Source organism: Oncorhynchus tshawytscha, linkage group LG13 (assembly GCF_018296145.1).
Source record: "Oncorhynchus tshawytscha isolate Ot180627B linkage group LG13, Otsh_v2.0, whole genome shotgun sequence".
In the NCBI taxonomy this organism is placed as follows: domain Eukaryota; kingdom Metazoa; phylum Chordata; class Actinopteri; order Salmoniformes; family Salmonidae; genus Oncorhynchus; species Oncorhynchus tshawytscha.
In genome coordinates this window covers 52,791,839-52,811,456 of record NC_056441.1, presented here as the reverse complement: position 1 = coordinate 52,811,456, position 19,618 = coordinate 52,791,839, and the positions used below count along the sequence as shown (strand labels likewise).

The 19,618-nt window shown below is 42.9% G+C and overlaps 1 protein-coding gene across 1 annotated transcript in view; it reads right to left on the bottom strand.

Moving 5' to 3' along the window:
- Positions 1–19,618, bottom strand: part of LOC112265109 (leucine-rich repeat and fibronectin type III domain-containing protein 1-like protein) — a 141,776-nt gene that overhangs the window by 55,383 nt on the left and 66,775 nt on the right. The window contains exon 2 of the mRNA XM_024442155.2: positions 5,812–6,006. Within this exon, the coding sequence (XP_024297923.1) occupies positions 5,812–5,876 (65 nt within the window). The 5' untranslated portion in view covers positions 5,877–6,006. The remainder of the gene's footprint in view (positions 1–5,811; positions 6,007–19,618) is intronic.

Sequence of the window (19,618 nt, the reverse complement as noted above, 5' to 3'; positions counted from 1 at the left end):
CAAACCTATTGAGGACATGAAAAGAACATCCTGTCCACGAAAACAAAACACAAACGAGGCATATATGTCAGCTACTCCAATAATCATAGAACGCTAGAGACAGGGAGTGGCACATGAGAGAGAGAAAGAGGAGGAGGGGGGGTGGACAGAGTGCGAGAAAGGGAGAGAAACAGAGAGAGTGAGAGAGAGAGAGAGAGGGCGAGCCGACAGAAGCTCTGGCTGTGAGGGACGTGGTTGGCATGGCACGCTTAGCGCTTTGACACCTCGTTACGGTCTGCCGTGACACTGACACGTCACAGGAGGAAGACGGAGAGAGAGGATAGAGGGATAGGAGGGGGTCCTATCAGAGCTCCCAGGCTCACAGGCCTGGCATGTGGAAGATGGAAGACAGAGGATGCCCCCACCAGCAGGGCAATCAAGCTCAACAGATGGCGCCGACGTCTGGGAGCCTGAGACTGTATACGCCCAGCTAGAGCAGGGCTGATGACAGAGACGCATAGGACCTATCTGAGCATCACATGAGTGGGTACAAGGAGAGTGGGGGGGGGTGTACAGGCACGTGTGTTTGTGTGTGTGCGACAGTGTTTTACAGTGTGTGTGTGTGTGTGCAACAGTGTGTGTTAGAGTGTGTGGGTGGGTGTAGCCTACCTGGGGCTGACACACTCTCGGCCAAAAAATTGCAAACGCAAATGTGATTAATTAGCTCGTTTAAAAAAAATAATTACTACAAATCACACCTACTTCAAAAGGTGAAGATTTTGTGTGTCACTGCTAATTCTTCCAATTGACATTCACGAATTCAGTCTTATGCTTTATGGTAAAAATATGACGTTGCTTTAATTTATCTTTCTTTATTCACAAATACAGAGGGTAAATTAAAGTGCGAGGTGTCCAGTGAGTTGCGCGTAAACTAAGTAACGATTTGAATGAAGTAGGAAAGGTAAACCGTAATAAAGGATGCAGGTTTACTACAGTACTGACATAGGAAGAGATATATAGAAGGGAGAGGGAAGGTTTTTCAAATGGGCTCCTTTTAAAACACATGCACACTTACACATGCACACACACACACACACACACACACACGCACACACACAAAAATCAAATGGGCTGACAATACATGAAAAGCCTTCAAAGATGCTCATCTTGTCTCTGAAGTAACATTCATGCAAAAACAGTAGGGGTGGGGGGTGAAGAGAAAAAGTCAGCATTGGCTTCTTTACCAAATCATTGAGGAACAAAGATATTACACATATTTTTATAACAAAGAACAATTCAACCCAATGGTAACTGGGTTAAGCAAGTACCCCTAAGTCCTCCCAAATGAAATGTGGAAAAAGAACCAGAGATTAAACATATCCCAGACAGATGAAATACTATGAAATAGTACGATGTGCAGTGGGAAGTTGTTCAAACCCTAAAAGTGTAATGCTCCGGGTGTCGTGGGTGTGGAGTCAAATGCAGGAAACAGAATTTCAATGCTGTGCGTCTTTTAATAGCGCTTAACACACCACAGGGTGCTCACAAAAGTAACGTTCCAAACACAACAGAGCCGAAGGTTACAATGAAATAATCCCGCACAACAACCAGACGGGCCGGCTGTCTAATAAAGACAAACTAATTAACCCTACACAGGTGCTACCACTAAACATACAAGGAGGGGGAGGAAAAACAATCAGTGGCAGCTAATAGGCCGGTGACGACGACCGCCGAGCGCCACCCGCCCGGGAAAAGGAAACACCCTCGGTCGGACTCGTGACAAAAAGCTTGACTACTGAAAGGGTTTTTGTTACATCTGCCTTTTCTAAATAACAGTTTTCCTTCTTTCAAGCCAAAGATAATTCACAAACAAATTGATAGACTGGTGCATTGACGTGTATTCACATGTATATGTCATCGGAGTCCAGATTACGAGCACTTAACAGTTCTATTCTGCAATAACATATCCTCTTACCATCACCATTAGACCGTCACCATCCAATTGAAATTCTCAATAGCCTCACACTTATTTCTACCTCGGCCCATAAAAATGACACTGCATAACTCCCCCACACCATAAAACATGAATATATATTCCTGTCTTTATTGAGATTCCATGTTCGCTTCTGGGTGGGAAAATTCCATTGCAAACTTAATTTATTCTTCACACTAAATAGATGACCAACCCTATGCAAACCATGAGGGATACCCCCTTTTTCCATATCATTCACAGAGAATCCATACTGTATGTGATGGGGGCAGAGGGTGTGATCAAACATTAGCATGCTCATGATGATCCTCAACACGCGTTATAACACTACCGCTTTTAATGCTGCATGGACATTGGCTAATGGCTACTGGCCCCACTCCGCTTCTTGTGTTCTCTTGAATAGCCAGCCTTGTTTCCCAGCGGTCACTATTACATCCGGTCCTTTTCCCCTTAGCACTCCCCAGACTGCAATGAGCACTGATGGGGCCCCAGACATTACACAGGCGTGAATATGAACCAACAGAGTGAGTCCATTATCGGAGACGGATGAGAAAAATATTGTCCAATAAACTTGTGTGGCCGCGCAGTGAAACCAAAACACTTCTGCTCCAGTGGTGTGTGGGCATCGTGGAGCAGCTGTCAGCACCAAGATTAAATTGGAACAATCCATTTTAGTGAAATGAAGGCTCTTGGAATAGAGCCCTCCTGACACATGCAGGTTTATATTAGTTTACCAAACAATGTGGGTAGACTAACTGAACAAAAAACCCAAGAACCACCAACATTGATTTTTGAGTGCCTAGTATGGACGTTTGGTCAGCTGTTGGTTGAGGTCGGTGGCCATCTTCAGAGGCCTTGTCAGAGTGTCCAGTCACAAATGACACTTAATTGATATCCACTGTTTTATATCCACCTTCAGAAATAATTCTGCCTCTTCCATCTACACCTTGGTTCCCTTTTATGCATAAATGAATAGAAAATCAAGGGCAGTGATAATTGATGGAAAATTAGGGGGATTTCAAACCATCCCAACCATCCCATTTCCATATACAGCAGCTGGTGTGGCAGTGGAGGAGAAAAGAGATGTGCATTGGGCTTCATTATGATTCCAGCCGGACACATTTGTCAGGGATTATCTCTGAGTGTCTAACACCTAATTACCGTTGGGCCACTGTGCAGGGCGTCCCTCTGAGAACTCTGCTGGCTCTTGCTGGCCGGCTGGTTGGCTGCAGCTGGCACCTCTGGGGTGCCCTTCTGACCCGCTTGCCCGGTGGTACTCTTGGTCTGCCACCATGGCCTCACACCACGTCCTTGCCAGCCAGCTGCCCAGTCGACCGAAGGGACATCCGGTGTCATCTTCGATTCAGGGGATGCGCCAAATATTGAATATAGATGGTCATATTATTCAGAACTACATACAAATACCACTTTCTATGTTATTTCACCTAGCCTACCGGTGGATTTGCCTGTAAGCATATAGATTAAACAATGTCCGTGCATTTGTTGTTGCTTTGCTTCTTTGTTTTATTACAGTGGAGTCAGCAAACACTTGCTATTTACTTTGCCCTTTAGACTAAATAATTCCTTAATATGATCATTCCACCCTGCTGCTCACACATTTCATGGCTCTTAACCTTTAATAGATTTTTTTGATATGTAGGCTGCAGTGCCCATTAGAGTATTAATCAAATAGAGTACAGAGATTGTATTTTCTATTTTTCCATTGAAATTCATGGTAAATGTCTGTGCCTATGTATTTGAGTGTTTAAAGAGGATTGTAAGCACATTTTAATCAGGAAAGTATATGGACATAGCTCACGATTCATATATACTGCAGTGACAGTCACAACAGGTTCACATCTATCTTTAGGGCATATTGGTAATGCAGGCAGAATGTATTATACTGTAAGAAACTTCAGGAAAAATTAAGTGGTGGCAAATAAGATTGCTTACACTTAAAAAAGGTGCTATTTAGATCCCTTTGAAGAACCCTATATGGTTCAAGATAGAACCCTTTTGTTCCGGGAGGAACCATAAGGCACAGACATTGGGCTCCCGAGTGGCGTAGCGGTCTAAGGCACTGCATCTCAGTGCTAGAGGCATCACTACAGACCCGGGCTAGATTCCAGGCTGTATCACAACCAGCCGTGATTGGGAGTCCCATAGGGCGGCGCACAACTGGCCCAGCGTTGTCCAGGTTAGGGTTTGGCCAGGGTAGGCCGTCATTGTAAATAAGAATTTGTTCTTAACTGACTTACCTAGTTCAATGAAGAATAATACAAACAGGCTATTAGCTGCTTGTTACATGATGTGTCTGCATTAAGGCACCCGGTAATTGATGGTTAATGCACATTCTGGGTACAGCCTCTCGTATTATACTGTACACACTGCCAGGTAAACACTCTCATTAGCAGGATGAAGTTATGTCTAGGGGAGCATGCCAGTGACAAGTGGGTGCTTATTTGGAAGATAATTTTTCACAAATACATGCACCAGAACTTAAAACTCCTAATTAGAGTATATATCCCTCATATTAGGTAGCAATAGTGCCTTAATTCCTCTTGAATCGTGATTACTGTCACTGGAGTATACAGTATGGTCTAGAGAATAAGACTGATATCAAAATGTTTTATGGGCCTGTGTCTGAGAGCACTCCCAACCTTACTCCTCATATCCCAGTCTCCCTGGGCATGCCAAAGGCAGCTTCACCTCAGCTGGTGAGTGCCGGGACAGTTATAGGGATGGTTGGGACAGAAAGGCTGTAGACGAGGGGGTTACATGGCTGCTTCCCTCCCAGCGAGAGTTCCTGGTGTCTCCTTAGAGAGGCTCCTCTCACCCACTTCACATTGATTAGAGTCACGTTAGATGGCAGAGGCAGAGCGACAGCTTGGAATCTGATCATAAAGTCCCCACCCAGAGTCATTCGATTTCAGGCTCTACAAAGAGACATTGTTCTTGAACCTTTTCTAATGTGATTTTTCCCCCCACTTTCCCCAAGTGTTAGTGTGTAGGGTACACAATCTGCAGAGCAAGGACAGAGCACTGGAAGTCAACATGCAGTAGTGCAATGGAATTGACAACAGCATTCATTCATTGGTTTGTTCATTTGGCACAGACAGTGGTGGTAATGTATAAATATGAAACCATTTAAATGCAATTCATATTTTTTTTATGTATCCTTGAGGTTTCCACATCAAGCTACACCGTTAGAAAAAAGGGTTTGAAAAGGGTTCTTCGGCTGTCCCCATAGGAGAACACTTTTTGGTTCCAGATAAAACCCTTGTTGGTTCCAGGTAGAATCGTCTGTGGTATTTATTTTCATTTTTTATTTTTGTTTACCCTTTATTTAACTAGGCAAGTCAGTTGAGAACAAATTCTTATTTACAATGACGGCCTACCCCGGCAAAACCTTACACCGGAACACGCTGGGCCAATTGTGCGCCGCCCAATCACGGCCGGTTGTGATATAGCCTGGATTCGAACCAGGGTGTCTGTAGTGACGCCTCTAGCACTGAGATGCAGTGCCTTAGACAAGCTGTGCCACTCGGGAGCCCATATCATGTTTACACATTCAATTAGGGGATATCAGGGTAGAGCAAGTCATTATTTCATCAACATTTCCTAAGTTAGTCGGCAGCAGCTGTTCGACATGGGGTCAATGTCTCACACAGACCGTTTTGAAGTTAGCTACAGCATGTTCCAATGTCAACACTAGCATACAACCGTACCACTTAGAATGAAGAAATGTTTTGGCCATGATTTCTAAGTAGCTAGTATTCTAGGGAAGGAATCGGAACACAGCCGTGTGATATTCTCCACCAAGGCCATGATATTCAGCGTACCTTAAAGACGCGGAGGCGAAGCCGCCACTTGGCGTTGTCCACGAGCCGGCGGCCAGGGCTCTCATCCGTGTGTGAGTGTGTGTGGGTAGCCTCCACTCTATGTGGACACCCTACGTTGGCTGGACTCAAGTCTGCCCGCCGTTAAGACTCCTGGCCGCCTGTCATTGGCTCAGCTCGGGCCACCTGCCAATCCGCCTGTGAGTGACAAGGAGAAAAAAAACACGTATGAGGAAAAGAAAAGCACACACAAACTGTCCCTTTTACAGGTACATTTACGTATAAAAGGTAATTAACTTGACAACGACAGACGAGTGATTACATCTAAGAAGTGACAGAAAAACACACATTTTCCACCAGAGTTGAGAAGATTCCAAAATCTGAAGATTGCTTTTCATTCATCAGTATGCGGTGGCCTTGAGCAGTGTGGGAGATAAATGATAAACAATTTCTGTTGATTTTAAATGAAAAATCCCAACGGATTTAAATGATTTTTTTTACTGTGATAGCTAACTGTGTATATTCACAAGAGACAATGACATGAAAGGTGTGGATAGAGCTTTGTAATAAGGCCATTTTCAAACACAGAGGATTGTGTGAGCTTTTTTTGGGGACATTTGGACTGCTACAGGGGTTTTGGGTAATGGTTGCATTTTTAGAAAGCCTGTGAGATCAAGCGCTCATTTGAAATCTCTGGCAGCTCATCGTTGCGTCATCATTTTTCTTGTGGCTCTTCAGGGCTAGAATATAAATTTCAACCAGACTTCAGGAGGGCTCATTCATGCCTGTATCTATTAGCGTGTTTTATATGTGCCATGCAAACCCTATAGTTTAAACACTATGCACACTGAGATTCGCTGCATGAAACCTGAACTGGAAAACTGAACTGATCACTACAGCATCAGAAGCTTTGCACCTTGAAGGAATTTCCCTCCGTGGGAAACTAAAACATTTGGAGTGTTTGTCTAATCAGGCAAATGAACATGAATATATTGTTAATACATAACAAACAAAGCAACACTTGATTAAACCTATTCGTTGATGAATATTGAAGGATTTTCTGCTCTATCGACTGGATATGTATTCGTTTAGCCATACGTGCATCCCTACAGGCATCTACTGAGTTATACATTAGTCACACTCGTGAGTTATGTTATCCCCCTTAATCAGAGACAGCATCAGACACGATGCCAGGGAATCGAATTGAAACATGACGAGGAACACACAAACGTAAAACACACACACACACACACACAAAACACTCCCTCTCTCTCACTGACATACCCTGAGGTTTGGCCCCTTAGACGTGTCATAAAGACAGGACATCAAATGAAAACTTTCCACTATAATAACAGCCTCCCTGCACTGTCTCCAATCAGCTCCATCTGGCTGCCAGAGTCTGGCTGCACAAGCAGATCAGGTACGGCAAGCATAAGACAGTACCTCTGTTTTTTTTTCTACAGTTCATGTAATCACTCCATCGCACTACCAACATCACCTGCACAGCTCCTATCTCGCAGTACAGCAGCCGGCATTCGAGCCTAGCACTCTGGTGCTTTACAACCCATCGACATTGCTAATAGCTGGAAAGGTCAAAGCACATCTTAGTAGAATGGTCGCTCAGGCTTATCGCTTGTACAGTCTTCCCCTCTTCCTTCTTTTTAAAATCTTTTCACATCTGACATTTAGGGCAAAGGGGTTTCAAGGTCGGCTCAAAGGCCATATCGCAAATGCGTAAATCAAACAAAATTAGCAGAGAGCTTGGAATCAGCCATCACTCTATTTGCGCACAATTCATCACCTGGGGTTTCCTTTAATGGTTGGTCACCCCACTGTGGAACCGTTGCTGTGTTCCTCATTTTAGATGCAAGCATTACATGGGCTTGGTCCTACCTATCTCTCTGATTTGGTCCTGCCGTACATACCTACACGTACGCTACGGTCACAAGACGCAGGCCTCCTAATTGTCCCTAGAATTTCTAAGCAAACAGCTGGAGGCAGGGCTTTCTCCTATAGAGCTCCATTTTTATGGAACGGTCTGCCTACCCATGTCAGAGACGCAAACTCGGTCTCAACCTTTAAGTCTTTACTGAAGACTCATCTCTTCAGTGGGTCATATGATTGAGTGTAGTCTGGCTCAGGAGTGGGAAGGTGAACGGAAAGGCTCTGGAGCAACGAACCGCCCTTGCTGTCTCTGCCTGGCCGGTTCCCCTCTTTCCACTGGGATTCTCTGCCTCTAACCTTATTACAGGGGCTGAGTCACTGGCTTACTGGGGCTCTCTCATGCCGTCCCTGGAAGGGGTGCGTCACCTGAGTGGGTTGATTCACTGATGTGGTCATCCTGTCTGGGTTGGCGCCCCCCCCTTGGGTTGTGCCATGGCGGAGATCTTTGTGGGCTATACGCGGCCCTGTCTCAGGATGGTAAGTTGGTGGTTGAAGATATCCCTCTAGTGGTGTGGGGGCTGTGCTTTGGCAAAGTGGGTGGGGTTATATCCTTCCTGTTTGGCCCTGTCCGGGGGTGTCCTCGGATGGGTCCACAGTGTCTCCTGACCCCTCCTGTCTCAGCCTCCAGTATTTATGCTGCAGTAGTTTATGTGTCGGGGGGCTAGGGTCAGTTTGTTATATCTGGAGTACTTCTCCTGTCCTATTCGGTGTCCTGTGTGAATCTAAGTGTGCATTCTCTAATTCTCTCCTTCTCTCTCTCGGAGGACCTGAGCCCTAGGACCATGCCCCAGGATTACCTGACATGATGACTCCTTGCTGTCCCCAGTCCACCTGGCTGTGCTGCTGCTCCAGTTTCAACTGTTCTGCCTTCTTATTATTCGAACATGCTGATCATTTATGAACATTTGAACATCTTGGCCATGTTCTGTTATAATTTCCCCCCGGCACAGCCAGAAGAGGACTGGCCACCCCACATAGCCTGGTTCCTCTCTAGGTTTCTTCCTAGGTTTTGGCCTTTCTAGGGAGTTTTTCCTAGCCACCGTGCTTCTACACCTGCATTGCTTGCTGTTTGGGGTTTTAGGCTGGGTTTCTGTACAGCACTTTGAGATATCAGCTGATGTACGAAGGGCTATGTAAATAAATTTGATTTGATTTGATTTGATTTGAGATGTGTCTGAGGCAGCTAAAGAGCATCATTTATCACTTCAGCAAGTCTGCTCATGATGATGCCACCGGTCGCGGTCGGTGGTCAGCGGTCACACACGGTGTCAGACCTCTCCTCAACTAAGGCATTAGGATGGAGTTAACTGAACTGTCTAGCTAAAATGGACCTTCGGGGCTCAGATTGTCATGGCAACAGGTTTAGTCATGGCACTGGGGTTGCAAAGGAGTGACACCTGATTAACTTGACGACGTGGCCCTGATTGTCTCTGAACCCAACGTGTGCCGTGGTTATGGTCATCTGGTTATAGCCCAGCAATCCCGGCAAGAGCAGGCACGAAGCCAACCTTACGTCTGGAGAACAGAGAGGAGGGTAGAGGAAGACAAAAGATCCAGAAATGGCTGCAACCTTCAACCTTTCCTCCCTAACCAACCAATATACAGTGTGCAGTCCCTCCAGTCAGCAAAGAAGACAGGTTGTCATGTCGCTGGCACTGAAGTGTTTCTTGTAGACGATGCAGCTGCTATTTGTTCAACGAAGGGATTTGTCACAAGCTATAACACTTCAACATGTCCATGTCTCCTTTTACTGTCAGTATGACACATGGTTCTTCTGAAGATATTGAATTACAGGTACTAGATGTATATTGGTCCTAGTAGGCTGCTAAAAAAAAGCTTGAATGCTGTGCTAAAGCAATGAATGACTATGTTATGGACAGTGCTCCTTAACAGCCACTCCATTGTGAAGGCTTCAAGGGGGAAGTCATAATGCAGAAACAAAACGGTCGATGCGGATGCAGATCGATTGGCTCACTGCAAAACTGCAGCCACATGGAAACGCTTTCCCGTTGGCTCCCCTTAACATCTTAGCTAAGCAATAATCACTCTACACACAATAGTCAGTCCGACCAGTGTATTCCAACCACACGGTAAACACAATGAGGTCAACACAAATGTTTGAGTTTGTATTAAAACCAAACAGCATTCTCCACAAAAATGTAGAGGAGGTTAAGATCCAGTCTCCATTCCCTCCTCCTTCTCTTCCTCTCCCTGAGGGAAAAAACAACATATGCTGACTTCAAGGCAATCCAAACGTTATTAGTCTTGGATGGACAATTGACAATCCCCAAGATGCTCATCCCGTTTGAGTTCAAGGGAGAGAAAAAGAGAGAGAGAGAGAGCTTCACTTAAGCACTTTCTCAACTTGCAACTGACAGTCTTTGAATTGAGTCTTGCCTTGCCCAAGCCAGCACCATATCCCCCACCCCCCAAAAAAATAGCAAATTCAGGAGGAAACAAGGAGTGAGAATGTCTGTGACATAAGAGAGAAAACATACCAAGCAAGAGAAAAAAAGAAAGAGAAAGGGGGCAAGTTCTTTCCCCAGCATTCTTTGCACTTCGAATCCACTGCACACACCTGCCCTCGCCCAAAATGCACAATCCGATAGATAGAGGGTGAGAGAGACAACGAGAGAGAAACCTAATTGCTATTTCACCGTTTTGGGGGGAGAGGGAGGGGGGGGGTGGCTCCCATTCGCTGCAGGCCCCACTGTCCAAAGAGCAATTTTCTCTATATTATAAAGATGATGAGCCACCCTAACCACAGGGCCAGGGGTGAGCATGAATCATTTCACTCTGGGGGAGAAAGATATATAAAAAAAAAATATATATATATATATATATATATATATATAGATAGATAGATAGATAGATAGATAGAGAGAGAGAGAGAGAGAGAGTTAGAGAGAGAGATACCTGGGGTATGAGCGATGGGCTAAAAAAACCCACCCTGCTTCAATCCAAATTCCGCTCCTCTTGGGAGCAGAGGGGGAGCAGCCTGTGCTTTCTTCCTATGGAGGCCAGATCGCAGCTGGGAGGGAGGTATGTACACTGTCTGCCCTTTGCTACCAGAGAAAGAAGCACTGCTTTCCCATAGATGGTAAAATATATTGTGTGATGATATGGAGTTGCATGAGGGCAGCCTCAATGATCCAGCCTCCCATTTAGATGAGATGTGAGCAAAGGTGGTTAGGTAAAGTCAAGGCAACAGTACATTTAAAATAAATGAAATTAAATGTGGCTCCATTCAGGAAACTAGGGGTATATTGTGCGTCACCACTTTACAGTAGAGGCATTTGAAAGTAAACATTTTTAATCAAAATGCATGTTGGGGCAGAATGCCTTCTGGAACACGTGAAACATGTATGCAATCTGTAAATACAAATACAATTGTTTAATTAGGAGCCTAGTTGGTTTAGCCACGGAAAAAGACAGGAATCTTCCCGCTAGCCGTAATTGGCTAGGATAATGAATGGGCTGGACATACTGAGAGATGAGTTCGGATTGGTCTGCCATGTAGCACACTTATGTCAATAACATGAGCTGCTCAGTATGTGTATTTAATCCTTTCTAACACTGCTTTTTTGAAAGATATCACAAAGAACTGCAAAAGTGTTGCTAATGCTCTCCACTTTCTGGAGGACTGAGGTTTGAAATCAGTGGACTGCCCAGTGGAAGCAGAGTATGATAGCAAATGAGTTGCAGAGAATTCAGGAATTTGATTGCAAATATGTGGAGGGTATTGAAAAGAGAACACCCAGAAGACTGTTGTATAAAGCACCTGTCTCTGGATTACATCTTCAAACTAAGGGCAACCATGGCATCCGTGACAGGGAGGGGAGAAGCGTTAATCCATGTATACGGGTAAGAGAAGCGTTAATCCATGTATACGGGTAAGAGAAGCGTTAATCCATGTATACGGGTAAGAGAAGCGTTAATCCATGTATACGGGTAAGAGAAGCGTTAATCCATGTATACGGGTAAGAGAAGCGTTAATCCATGTATACGGGTAAGAGAAGCGTTAATCCATGTAATCCATGTACGGGTAAGAGAAGCGTTAATCCATGTATACAGGTAAGAGAAGCGTTAATCCATGTATACGGGTAAGAGAAGCGTTAATCCATGTATACGGGTAAGAGAAGTGTTAATCCATGTATACGGGTAAGAGAAGCGTTAATCCATGTATACGGGTAAGAGAGTCTAGCTAGCTACATTATCAGATATTGTACATTTCTAATTTTGTCAGAAAGTTGTATTCATTGAAGTTAAAGCATACTGTTAACTAGCATACTAACATTAGCTAGGTCGCGAGCTAACATTGTGTATGATCTGTGTAGTAATATTATTTGTGTCTCAGAGCCATTTAAATTGGTAGTTATAATCTAATTTTAGCTAGCTAGCTAACATTGAAGCTACTTGGTTAGCTTTAGCTACCTGTAGATTCATGCAGGGTATTAGCATTATGGGATTATGGTTCATTGTTTAGCTAGCTAGCTACAGTACATGTCTAAACAAAAGACTCCACTATCCAAGTAACCATTTCACTGTACCGTTTACACCTTCTGTATCCTGTGCATGTGATGTAGTGTGTGTTTACCAGAGACAGTAATGTGAAGAACAACATGACCTGCACCAAAGTCAAATTATAACATTATGGGATATAGGATATAACGTTAGGCCAACGAGACGGTGTCTACAGTTCTACAATTCTCCAGTAGAATGCCCTGCTTTTATTTTGTAATTGTCTGTAATTAGCTCGCCATTAATTTGTAAATAACTTGTTGTGAGTTTATTTTCCTGTAATAATGAATACAAATGTACTAAAGTTAAGACATTGTCAACTACATTGTATTGTCATTATTTGAACAGGCCTGCCAGCTAACTTAATGCTAGCTAGCTAACAAAAACATTGTTTAGAAAGTTGCTTTTAGTTGCCTGGTTTCCAAAGATTGACAAATGTAATTTTTAAACGGATAGGTTTATTGGTGTTAAATACACCAGTTATGCTATTTTGGACCACCAGGCTGCTGATGTCATGCAGCCTGTTGTTTTTGTGTTCATAACGACATCAACAAGTTTGATGTCGGACGACAAAGAAGAGCTCTCCAGTAGGCGTACCAAAACATTCAAGGGCCATTTTTTCAAAAGTGGGGTTACAAGTTTATCAACTTTCAAAGCAGAATACATTTTCCATTGTTCCTCGACTGTGTATGATATAGCATTTTCTAGCTCTGAGTCTCTACTTTTATCCAGGGTGAAAAACACAATTTCAAATTTTGCTACATAAGACCGAATCGAGCCATTAGGTCACAAATGTCAGTCAATCACACTAGCGGTTATGTCAACAAAATACACTAAATTGCCAAAAGTATGTGGACACCTCCTTGTTGAACATCTCATTCCAAAATCATGGGCATTAAGGCATGGAGTTGGTCCCCCCCTGCTGCAATAACAGCCTCCATTCTTCTGGGAAGGTTTTTCCACTAGATGCTATGGTGAAAGTCAGTTACCTCTTCACTAAAGATGCCATGTTGAAAGTCAGTTACCTCTTCACTAAGGCCATTCTACTGCCAATGTTTGTCTATTGAGATTGCATGGCTGTGTGCTCGATTTTATACACATGTCAGCAACAGATGTGGCTGAAATAACCAAATCCACTCATTTGAAGGGATGTCCACATATTTTTGTCAACGTGGTGTACATTTAATTTGAATATAGAAACACAAACTGGTAAACATGATGTTTGCCATTGGCAAATGTTAAAGACAATGTCTGGTTTTGTATGGCAGAACCAGCCTTGATGTGCCATGAACAAATACTACTTAGGTTTACATTCATCGTTGGCTTCACCTGTTCTAGCCTCTTTGATCATGACTTTGGCCAAGTCATTTTATTTGCCTATGTCGAGAGGTTTAATTCAATCATGATTTGGAAGGAAATTATGTATTTTTCAAAGCTTTATTCTGAAAGGAGCCTAAGCTGTTCTCAGGAAAACTTTGGAGAGTAAACTAGGGGAGCTGGAGTTTAGCAATTCTATAATTTCTCATTTCCAATCCAGACGTGAGAGGAACAGTAAGCATGCCAGGATTTCTTAACACTCAACCTCAACTCAACCTTGCATCTCCGCGGAGTGAATACAGAGAGTGTGTGTGTGTGTCTGTCTGTCTGTGTCTGTAAATATTAGTGGATGGGAAAAAGACAAAGTACACAGTGAAGAGGATAATCAATGCTACACAGTTTGACTACACAGCATCACATAAAACATGTTTGATTATTGCCAGAAACATATGTACTCACTATATATCAAATAGAATTACAGCCATTAAGAGCTTTCAATCGGCTTTGAATTGCAGGTGGAAGGGGGGGCAATGACCCTCATTACGTAAGGCAAGCAACAGACCCTGAGTCTCATTCTCCAATCAATTTCTATCAACCACAGAGATAGAATTCAATTAGAGGAGTTCTGCACTCACAATGGCGTCGCCCAGTCGAGCCACAATCGCCTCGGTAAAGTGGGCTGGAGGCAGGTGACCTTGAGCTCATAAACACTTAGAAAAACAGTTTCCCAAAGGGTTGTCCCCATAGGAGACCCCATTTTTGGGTTCCAGGTAGAACCCTTTTGGGTTCCATGTCGAACCATTTGTGGAACATTTCAACCTAGAACCAAAGGATTCTATCCAGAACAAAAAAAGTTAATCAAAGGGTTCTACTATGGGGACAGCCGAAGAACCACATTAGGTTCTAGATAGATTTGTAGGAAGAAACTTTGGAAAATGCCGTTCAGTGCTTCAGAGGAAAATAGAAAAAGGTGAAACAGGAGAGGTAGAAAAGAAGAGAGAAAAGCAGCGTGACGTCTGTTCGATCTCATGCCAGGGTATCTCGGGATAACTGAGGTGAGATGAGCTGTGTCAAACAAAGACGTGATAGCTGCTATTTTAAGAGGTGGGGTGAAGATGGGGGTGAGGCATGCTTCCCCCCCCCCCCTGCTTCGTCTGGGAAGTGGGTGAGAAACAAGGTAGAAGGTTTATCACACAATCACATTCCCTGTACAGGTAGGCTTACAACAGAAACAAGCACAGGCAACCACTAAAGACAGATTCCGCCACACTCCAGACAGCAGTAATCTCCACCAGCCAGTTTTGAAGACAGACTTTTTTTTTGTCACAGGCCAAAAATCGCATCACAAAGAAATGAAATTAGTTATCTCCAAGTCCAGGATTCTGCTACTTTCCTGTTTTTCAGATAATGTGGTGCACCCAAAAAGACAGTTTACAGTTTTGATCTGGGAGTGGGTGACACACAGTAAAACATCTTTTGAGTTTTGTATCACATCTGTTTGATACATTTTAGTTTGAAATGATTCAGTGCGATTAGTTTGATTAGAGAACGATGCGGTTCGATGCGATACAATTCGATGACTAACATTTGTTGCATCAACACATTCATTTTCCATTCTAAATTAAAATTAGCTGCGGACGGAGCTCATGAGCTGGGCCTCTGAACTGGATCTGTATTTGTGTGGATCTGTGTGTGTGTGTGTGTGTGTAAATGATGTACTGTATGTGTATGGTGTATGTACGATGTAGGCACCTGAGCTGAGCCATAACGGAAACTAGGCATCTACCACTACTGATTTAGGGATGTTTTTTGCCCCCCCCCCACTTTGGATTTGAATTCACCATCACCCTTTAATTACCAAATTAGATGAACACATTTTAGGAGATTAAGTGTTTTAGCTAGCTATCAAAACTTTGGACACACCTACTCATCAAGGGTTTTTCTTTATTTAGCCTATTTTCTACATTGTAGAATAATAGTGAAGACATCAAAATTATGTAATAACACATGTGGAATTATGTAGCTACCAAAAAAGTGTAAAACAAATCTTCAAAGTAGCCACACTTTTCCTTGATTAAACAAATCCAAATATATTTTACATTTGAAATTCTTCAAAGTAGCCACACTTTTCCTTGATGACAGCTTTGCAAACTCTTGACATTCTCTCAACCAGCTTCATGAGGTAGTCACCTGGAATGCATTTCAATTCAAAAGTGTGGAATTTCTTTCCTTCTTAATGTGTTTGAGCCAATCAGTTGACAAGGTAAGGGTTGTATACAGAAGATAGCCCTATTTGCTAAAAGACCAAGTCTGTATCAGGTCAAGAACAGCTCAAATAAGCAAAGAGAAATCACAATCCATCATTACTTTAAAACATGAAGGTCAGTCAATCTGAAAAATGTCAAGAACTTTTAAAGTTTCTTCAAGTGCAGTTGCAAAAACCATCAAGCACTATGATGAAACTGGCTCTCATGAGGACCGCCACAGGAATGGAAGACCCAGAGTTACCTCTGCTGCTGAGGATAAGTTCATTGGAGTTTACCAGCCTCAGAAATTGCAGCCCAAATAAATGCTTCAGAGTTCAAGTAAAAGACACATCTCAACATCAACTGTTCAGAGGAGACTGTGTGAATCAAGCTTTCATGGTCAAATTGCTGCAAAGAAAGCATTTCTAAAGGACACCAATAATAAGAAGAGACTTGCTTGGGCCAAGAAACACGAGCAATGGAAATTAGACCGGTGGAAATCTGTCCTTTGGTCTGATGAGTCCAAATGTTCGATTTTTGGTTCTAACCGCCGTGTCTTTGTGAGACGCAGAGTAGGTGAACGGAGGATCTCCTTTGCACCCCAGTATCTCTACTTGCACATTGATCTTCTGCACATCTATCACCTCAGTGTTTAATTGCTATATTGTAATTATTTCACCACTATGGCCTATTTATTGCCTTACCTCCCTTATCCTACCTCATTTGCACACACTGTATAGACTTTTATATTGTATTATTAACTATGTTTGTTTATTCCATGTATAACTCTGTATTGTTGTTTTGTGTCGCAATGCTTTGCTCTATTCTTGGCCAGGTCACAGTTGTAAATGAGAACTTGTTCTCAAGTAGTCTACCTGGTTAAATAAAGGTGAAATAAATAAATAAATAAGAGTGAAGGAAAAGCAGACAACAAGTGTTCAGAATATGTGGGAACTCCTTCAAGACTGTTGGGAAAGAATTCCAGGAGAAGCTGGTTGAGAGAATGCCAAGGGTGTGCAAAGCTGTCATCAAGGCAAAGGGTGGCTACTTTGAAGAATCAAAAAATATAAAATATAATTTGATTTGTTTAACACTTCTTTGGTTACTACATGATTCCATGTGTGTTATTTCATAGTCTTGATGTCTTCACTATTATTCTACAATGTAGAAAATAGTAAAAAGAAAAACCATTTGAATGAGTATGTGTGTCCAAACTTTTGACTGGTACTGTATCAATATTACAAATTAGCTATGACATAGCCAATACATTTACTGTATAGCACAACTTTGGATTTCACCCCCGTCTCAAAATCAGAAAGGTTTTGACCATTTGGAAGTTTTTGCAGTGATCTTATTTTCTCCTCTCACATTGGCCATGCAGTGCGCCTCTCAAAAGTGATTGTCAACTTTACCATGTACTGTATATCTAAAAACGACCATACACACTGATTGCTTAAAGCAAAACTACCAAAACTATTGCTGATGGTGAACCTGAACAATCAAAATAAAATATATTGTAAGCCCTGTTCAGCAGGTAGAGCCAGATGAGAGTTGTCTCCCCGGTAGCTTACTTTTATTCAGGTAAAACACAATTTTCAAGAGTGCATAGTTAAATTAAGCAATAAGGCTCGAGGAGGCGTGGTACAGTATATTGCCAATATATCACGACTAAGGGCTGTTCTCACGCATGACGAAATGCGGAGCGCCTGGACACAGCCCTTAGCTTTGGTATATTGGCCATATACTACAAACCCCCAGAGGTGCCTTATTGCTATTATGAACTGGTTACCGAAGTAATTTGAGCAGTAAAAATAAATATTTTGTCGTACCCATGGGATACGGTCTGATATACCATGGCTTTCAGCCAATCCGAATTCAGGGCTCAAACCACCCAGTTTGTAAATTACAATAACCTGGCTAATTACATAGGTTGTCAATAAACGAATAAAGCCAAATATCACGCGAGCCATTTTAGCGTTTGAATGCTGAAGAAAAGCAGGAGCATGCCACCTGCCTCGCGTTGATGAGAGAGAATGTAACATGAGCCCACCAAAAAAACATTCACTGCCGATTCGGAATGTTTGAATCGGTTTTCTGATCAATTGACACGCTATATTGCATCGGTTTGGGGTCCGCGCATTGTAGTGGTGTTTATTATTTATTATATCATTGAATCAACCTGCATCACTGAGAGCAGTGTGCAGCCAGAAACCACTTCTCTTATTTGATTTGAATCATTTGAGAACTGATTCAGAAGAAGCCCAAAATAATGTGTCACTTTCAAAGCCCAGATATCATTTTCTATCTCAGTCTTCACCTCTTCAAAGGGAGCTCAGTCTCCTCCTGTGATTTATGTCAACTCCGCTACGGAAGCCGACGCAGAAAACCTCATCAAATTACACCCTGTCTTTCTGACAGGAAGTCGGCATGGGCTCAAGACTTTACCTACTCCCCTGTAGGCATTCATTTATTTCTCTCGTCTGCCCTGACATGCCGTATTCATCTCAGATACTGAGAGATTTACACCGCTGCCAAAGAGTACCATCTAAGAGCACTTAACTGAATTACTGTCATGCAGTCTTTAGTTAATTACCTCCCTAATAATGCCCCACATTCCCTTGTCTGTGAGAAAGATGGCACATTTAAGTACATGGAAGAACTGACTTCATTCTATGAGACAGACGAAAGATAGGGATTTGAAACCACAATCCCTTGTTAAGTTGTTATCCTCCCCTGAATCTCTGGCAGTCATTTTGCCAAGTGCAGCCACATCAGGACAGGCTAGTCAGTGGAACAGATTGTATTGCACAACTTCCTCCGAGTCCTAGCTACTTTTTCCAATGTGCATGTTCTGTCTACTTGAGAATGATTTAGCCTTGCGCCATTACCTTGTCTTGGTGAAGGGGAAACGGGTGGGAGGGGTAACAGTAAACACTTTGCCGTTCTTTACAAGGCCGTCTGTAATCATATTGGTACATATTGGAAAGGAGGGCAGATTGTACAACAATCCTTGGGCATGGTGAAATGTCATGCATACAGGGCTCCCTCTCCGGCCTCTAGGTCACCAGGCTGCTCGTTATGGAGCACACCTGTCGCCATCGTGATGCGCACCTGCGCGTCGAATCACCTGGACTCCGTCACTGCCTCGATTACATGCCCTATATCTGGCACTCCCTTTGGTTCCTTACCCAGGCGTCATTGTTTCTGTTTCTTGTCTGTGCGGTGTTCGAGGTTCTTGTTTTTAAATGTTTTATTATGTTACGTTTATTTTATTAAAACACTCACTCCCTGAACTTGCTTCCCGACTCTCAGCGTACATCGTTACAGTTATGCAATATTTCTTTAGAAATTCAATCAAATAAAGAAATACAGGATATTAAATGGACCATTTGAATACAGTTTATGAGTCACAATATCCTTGGAATGGTGGGCACACCACATTAGTTTCCATTAACTCCTTATAAAAGGGACAATTACATAATTTAATAAAGACACTGTCATGGAACATGTGATGTACAATGCAGAATGGCTATTATCCAGTATGACTGCTATCTAGTTGTATTTGTAATTGGTGAAGACTGGCCATATTCAGCTTACAAAATACATTACATGACCTAAAGTATGTGTACACCTGTTCGTCGAACATCTCATTCCAAAATATTGGGCATTAATATGGAGTTGGTCCCCCCTTTGCTGCCATAACAGCCTCCACTCTTCTAGGAAGGCTTTCCACTAGATGTTGGAACATTTTTGCTGGGATTTGCTTCCATTCAGCAACAAGC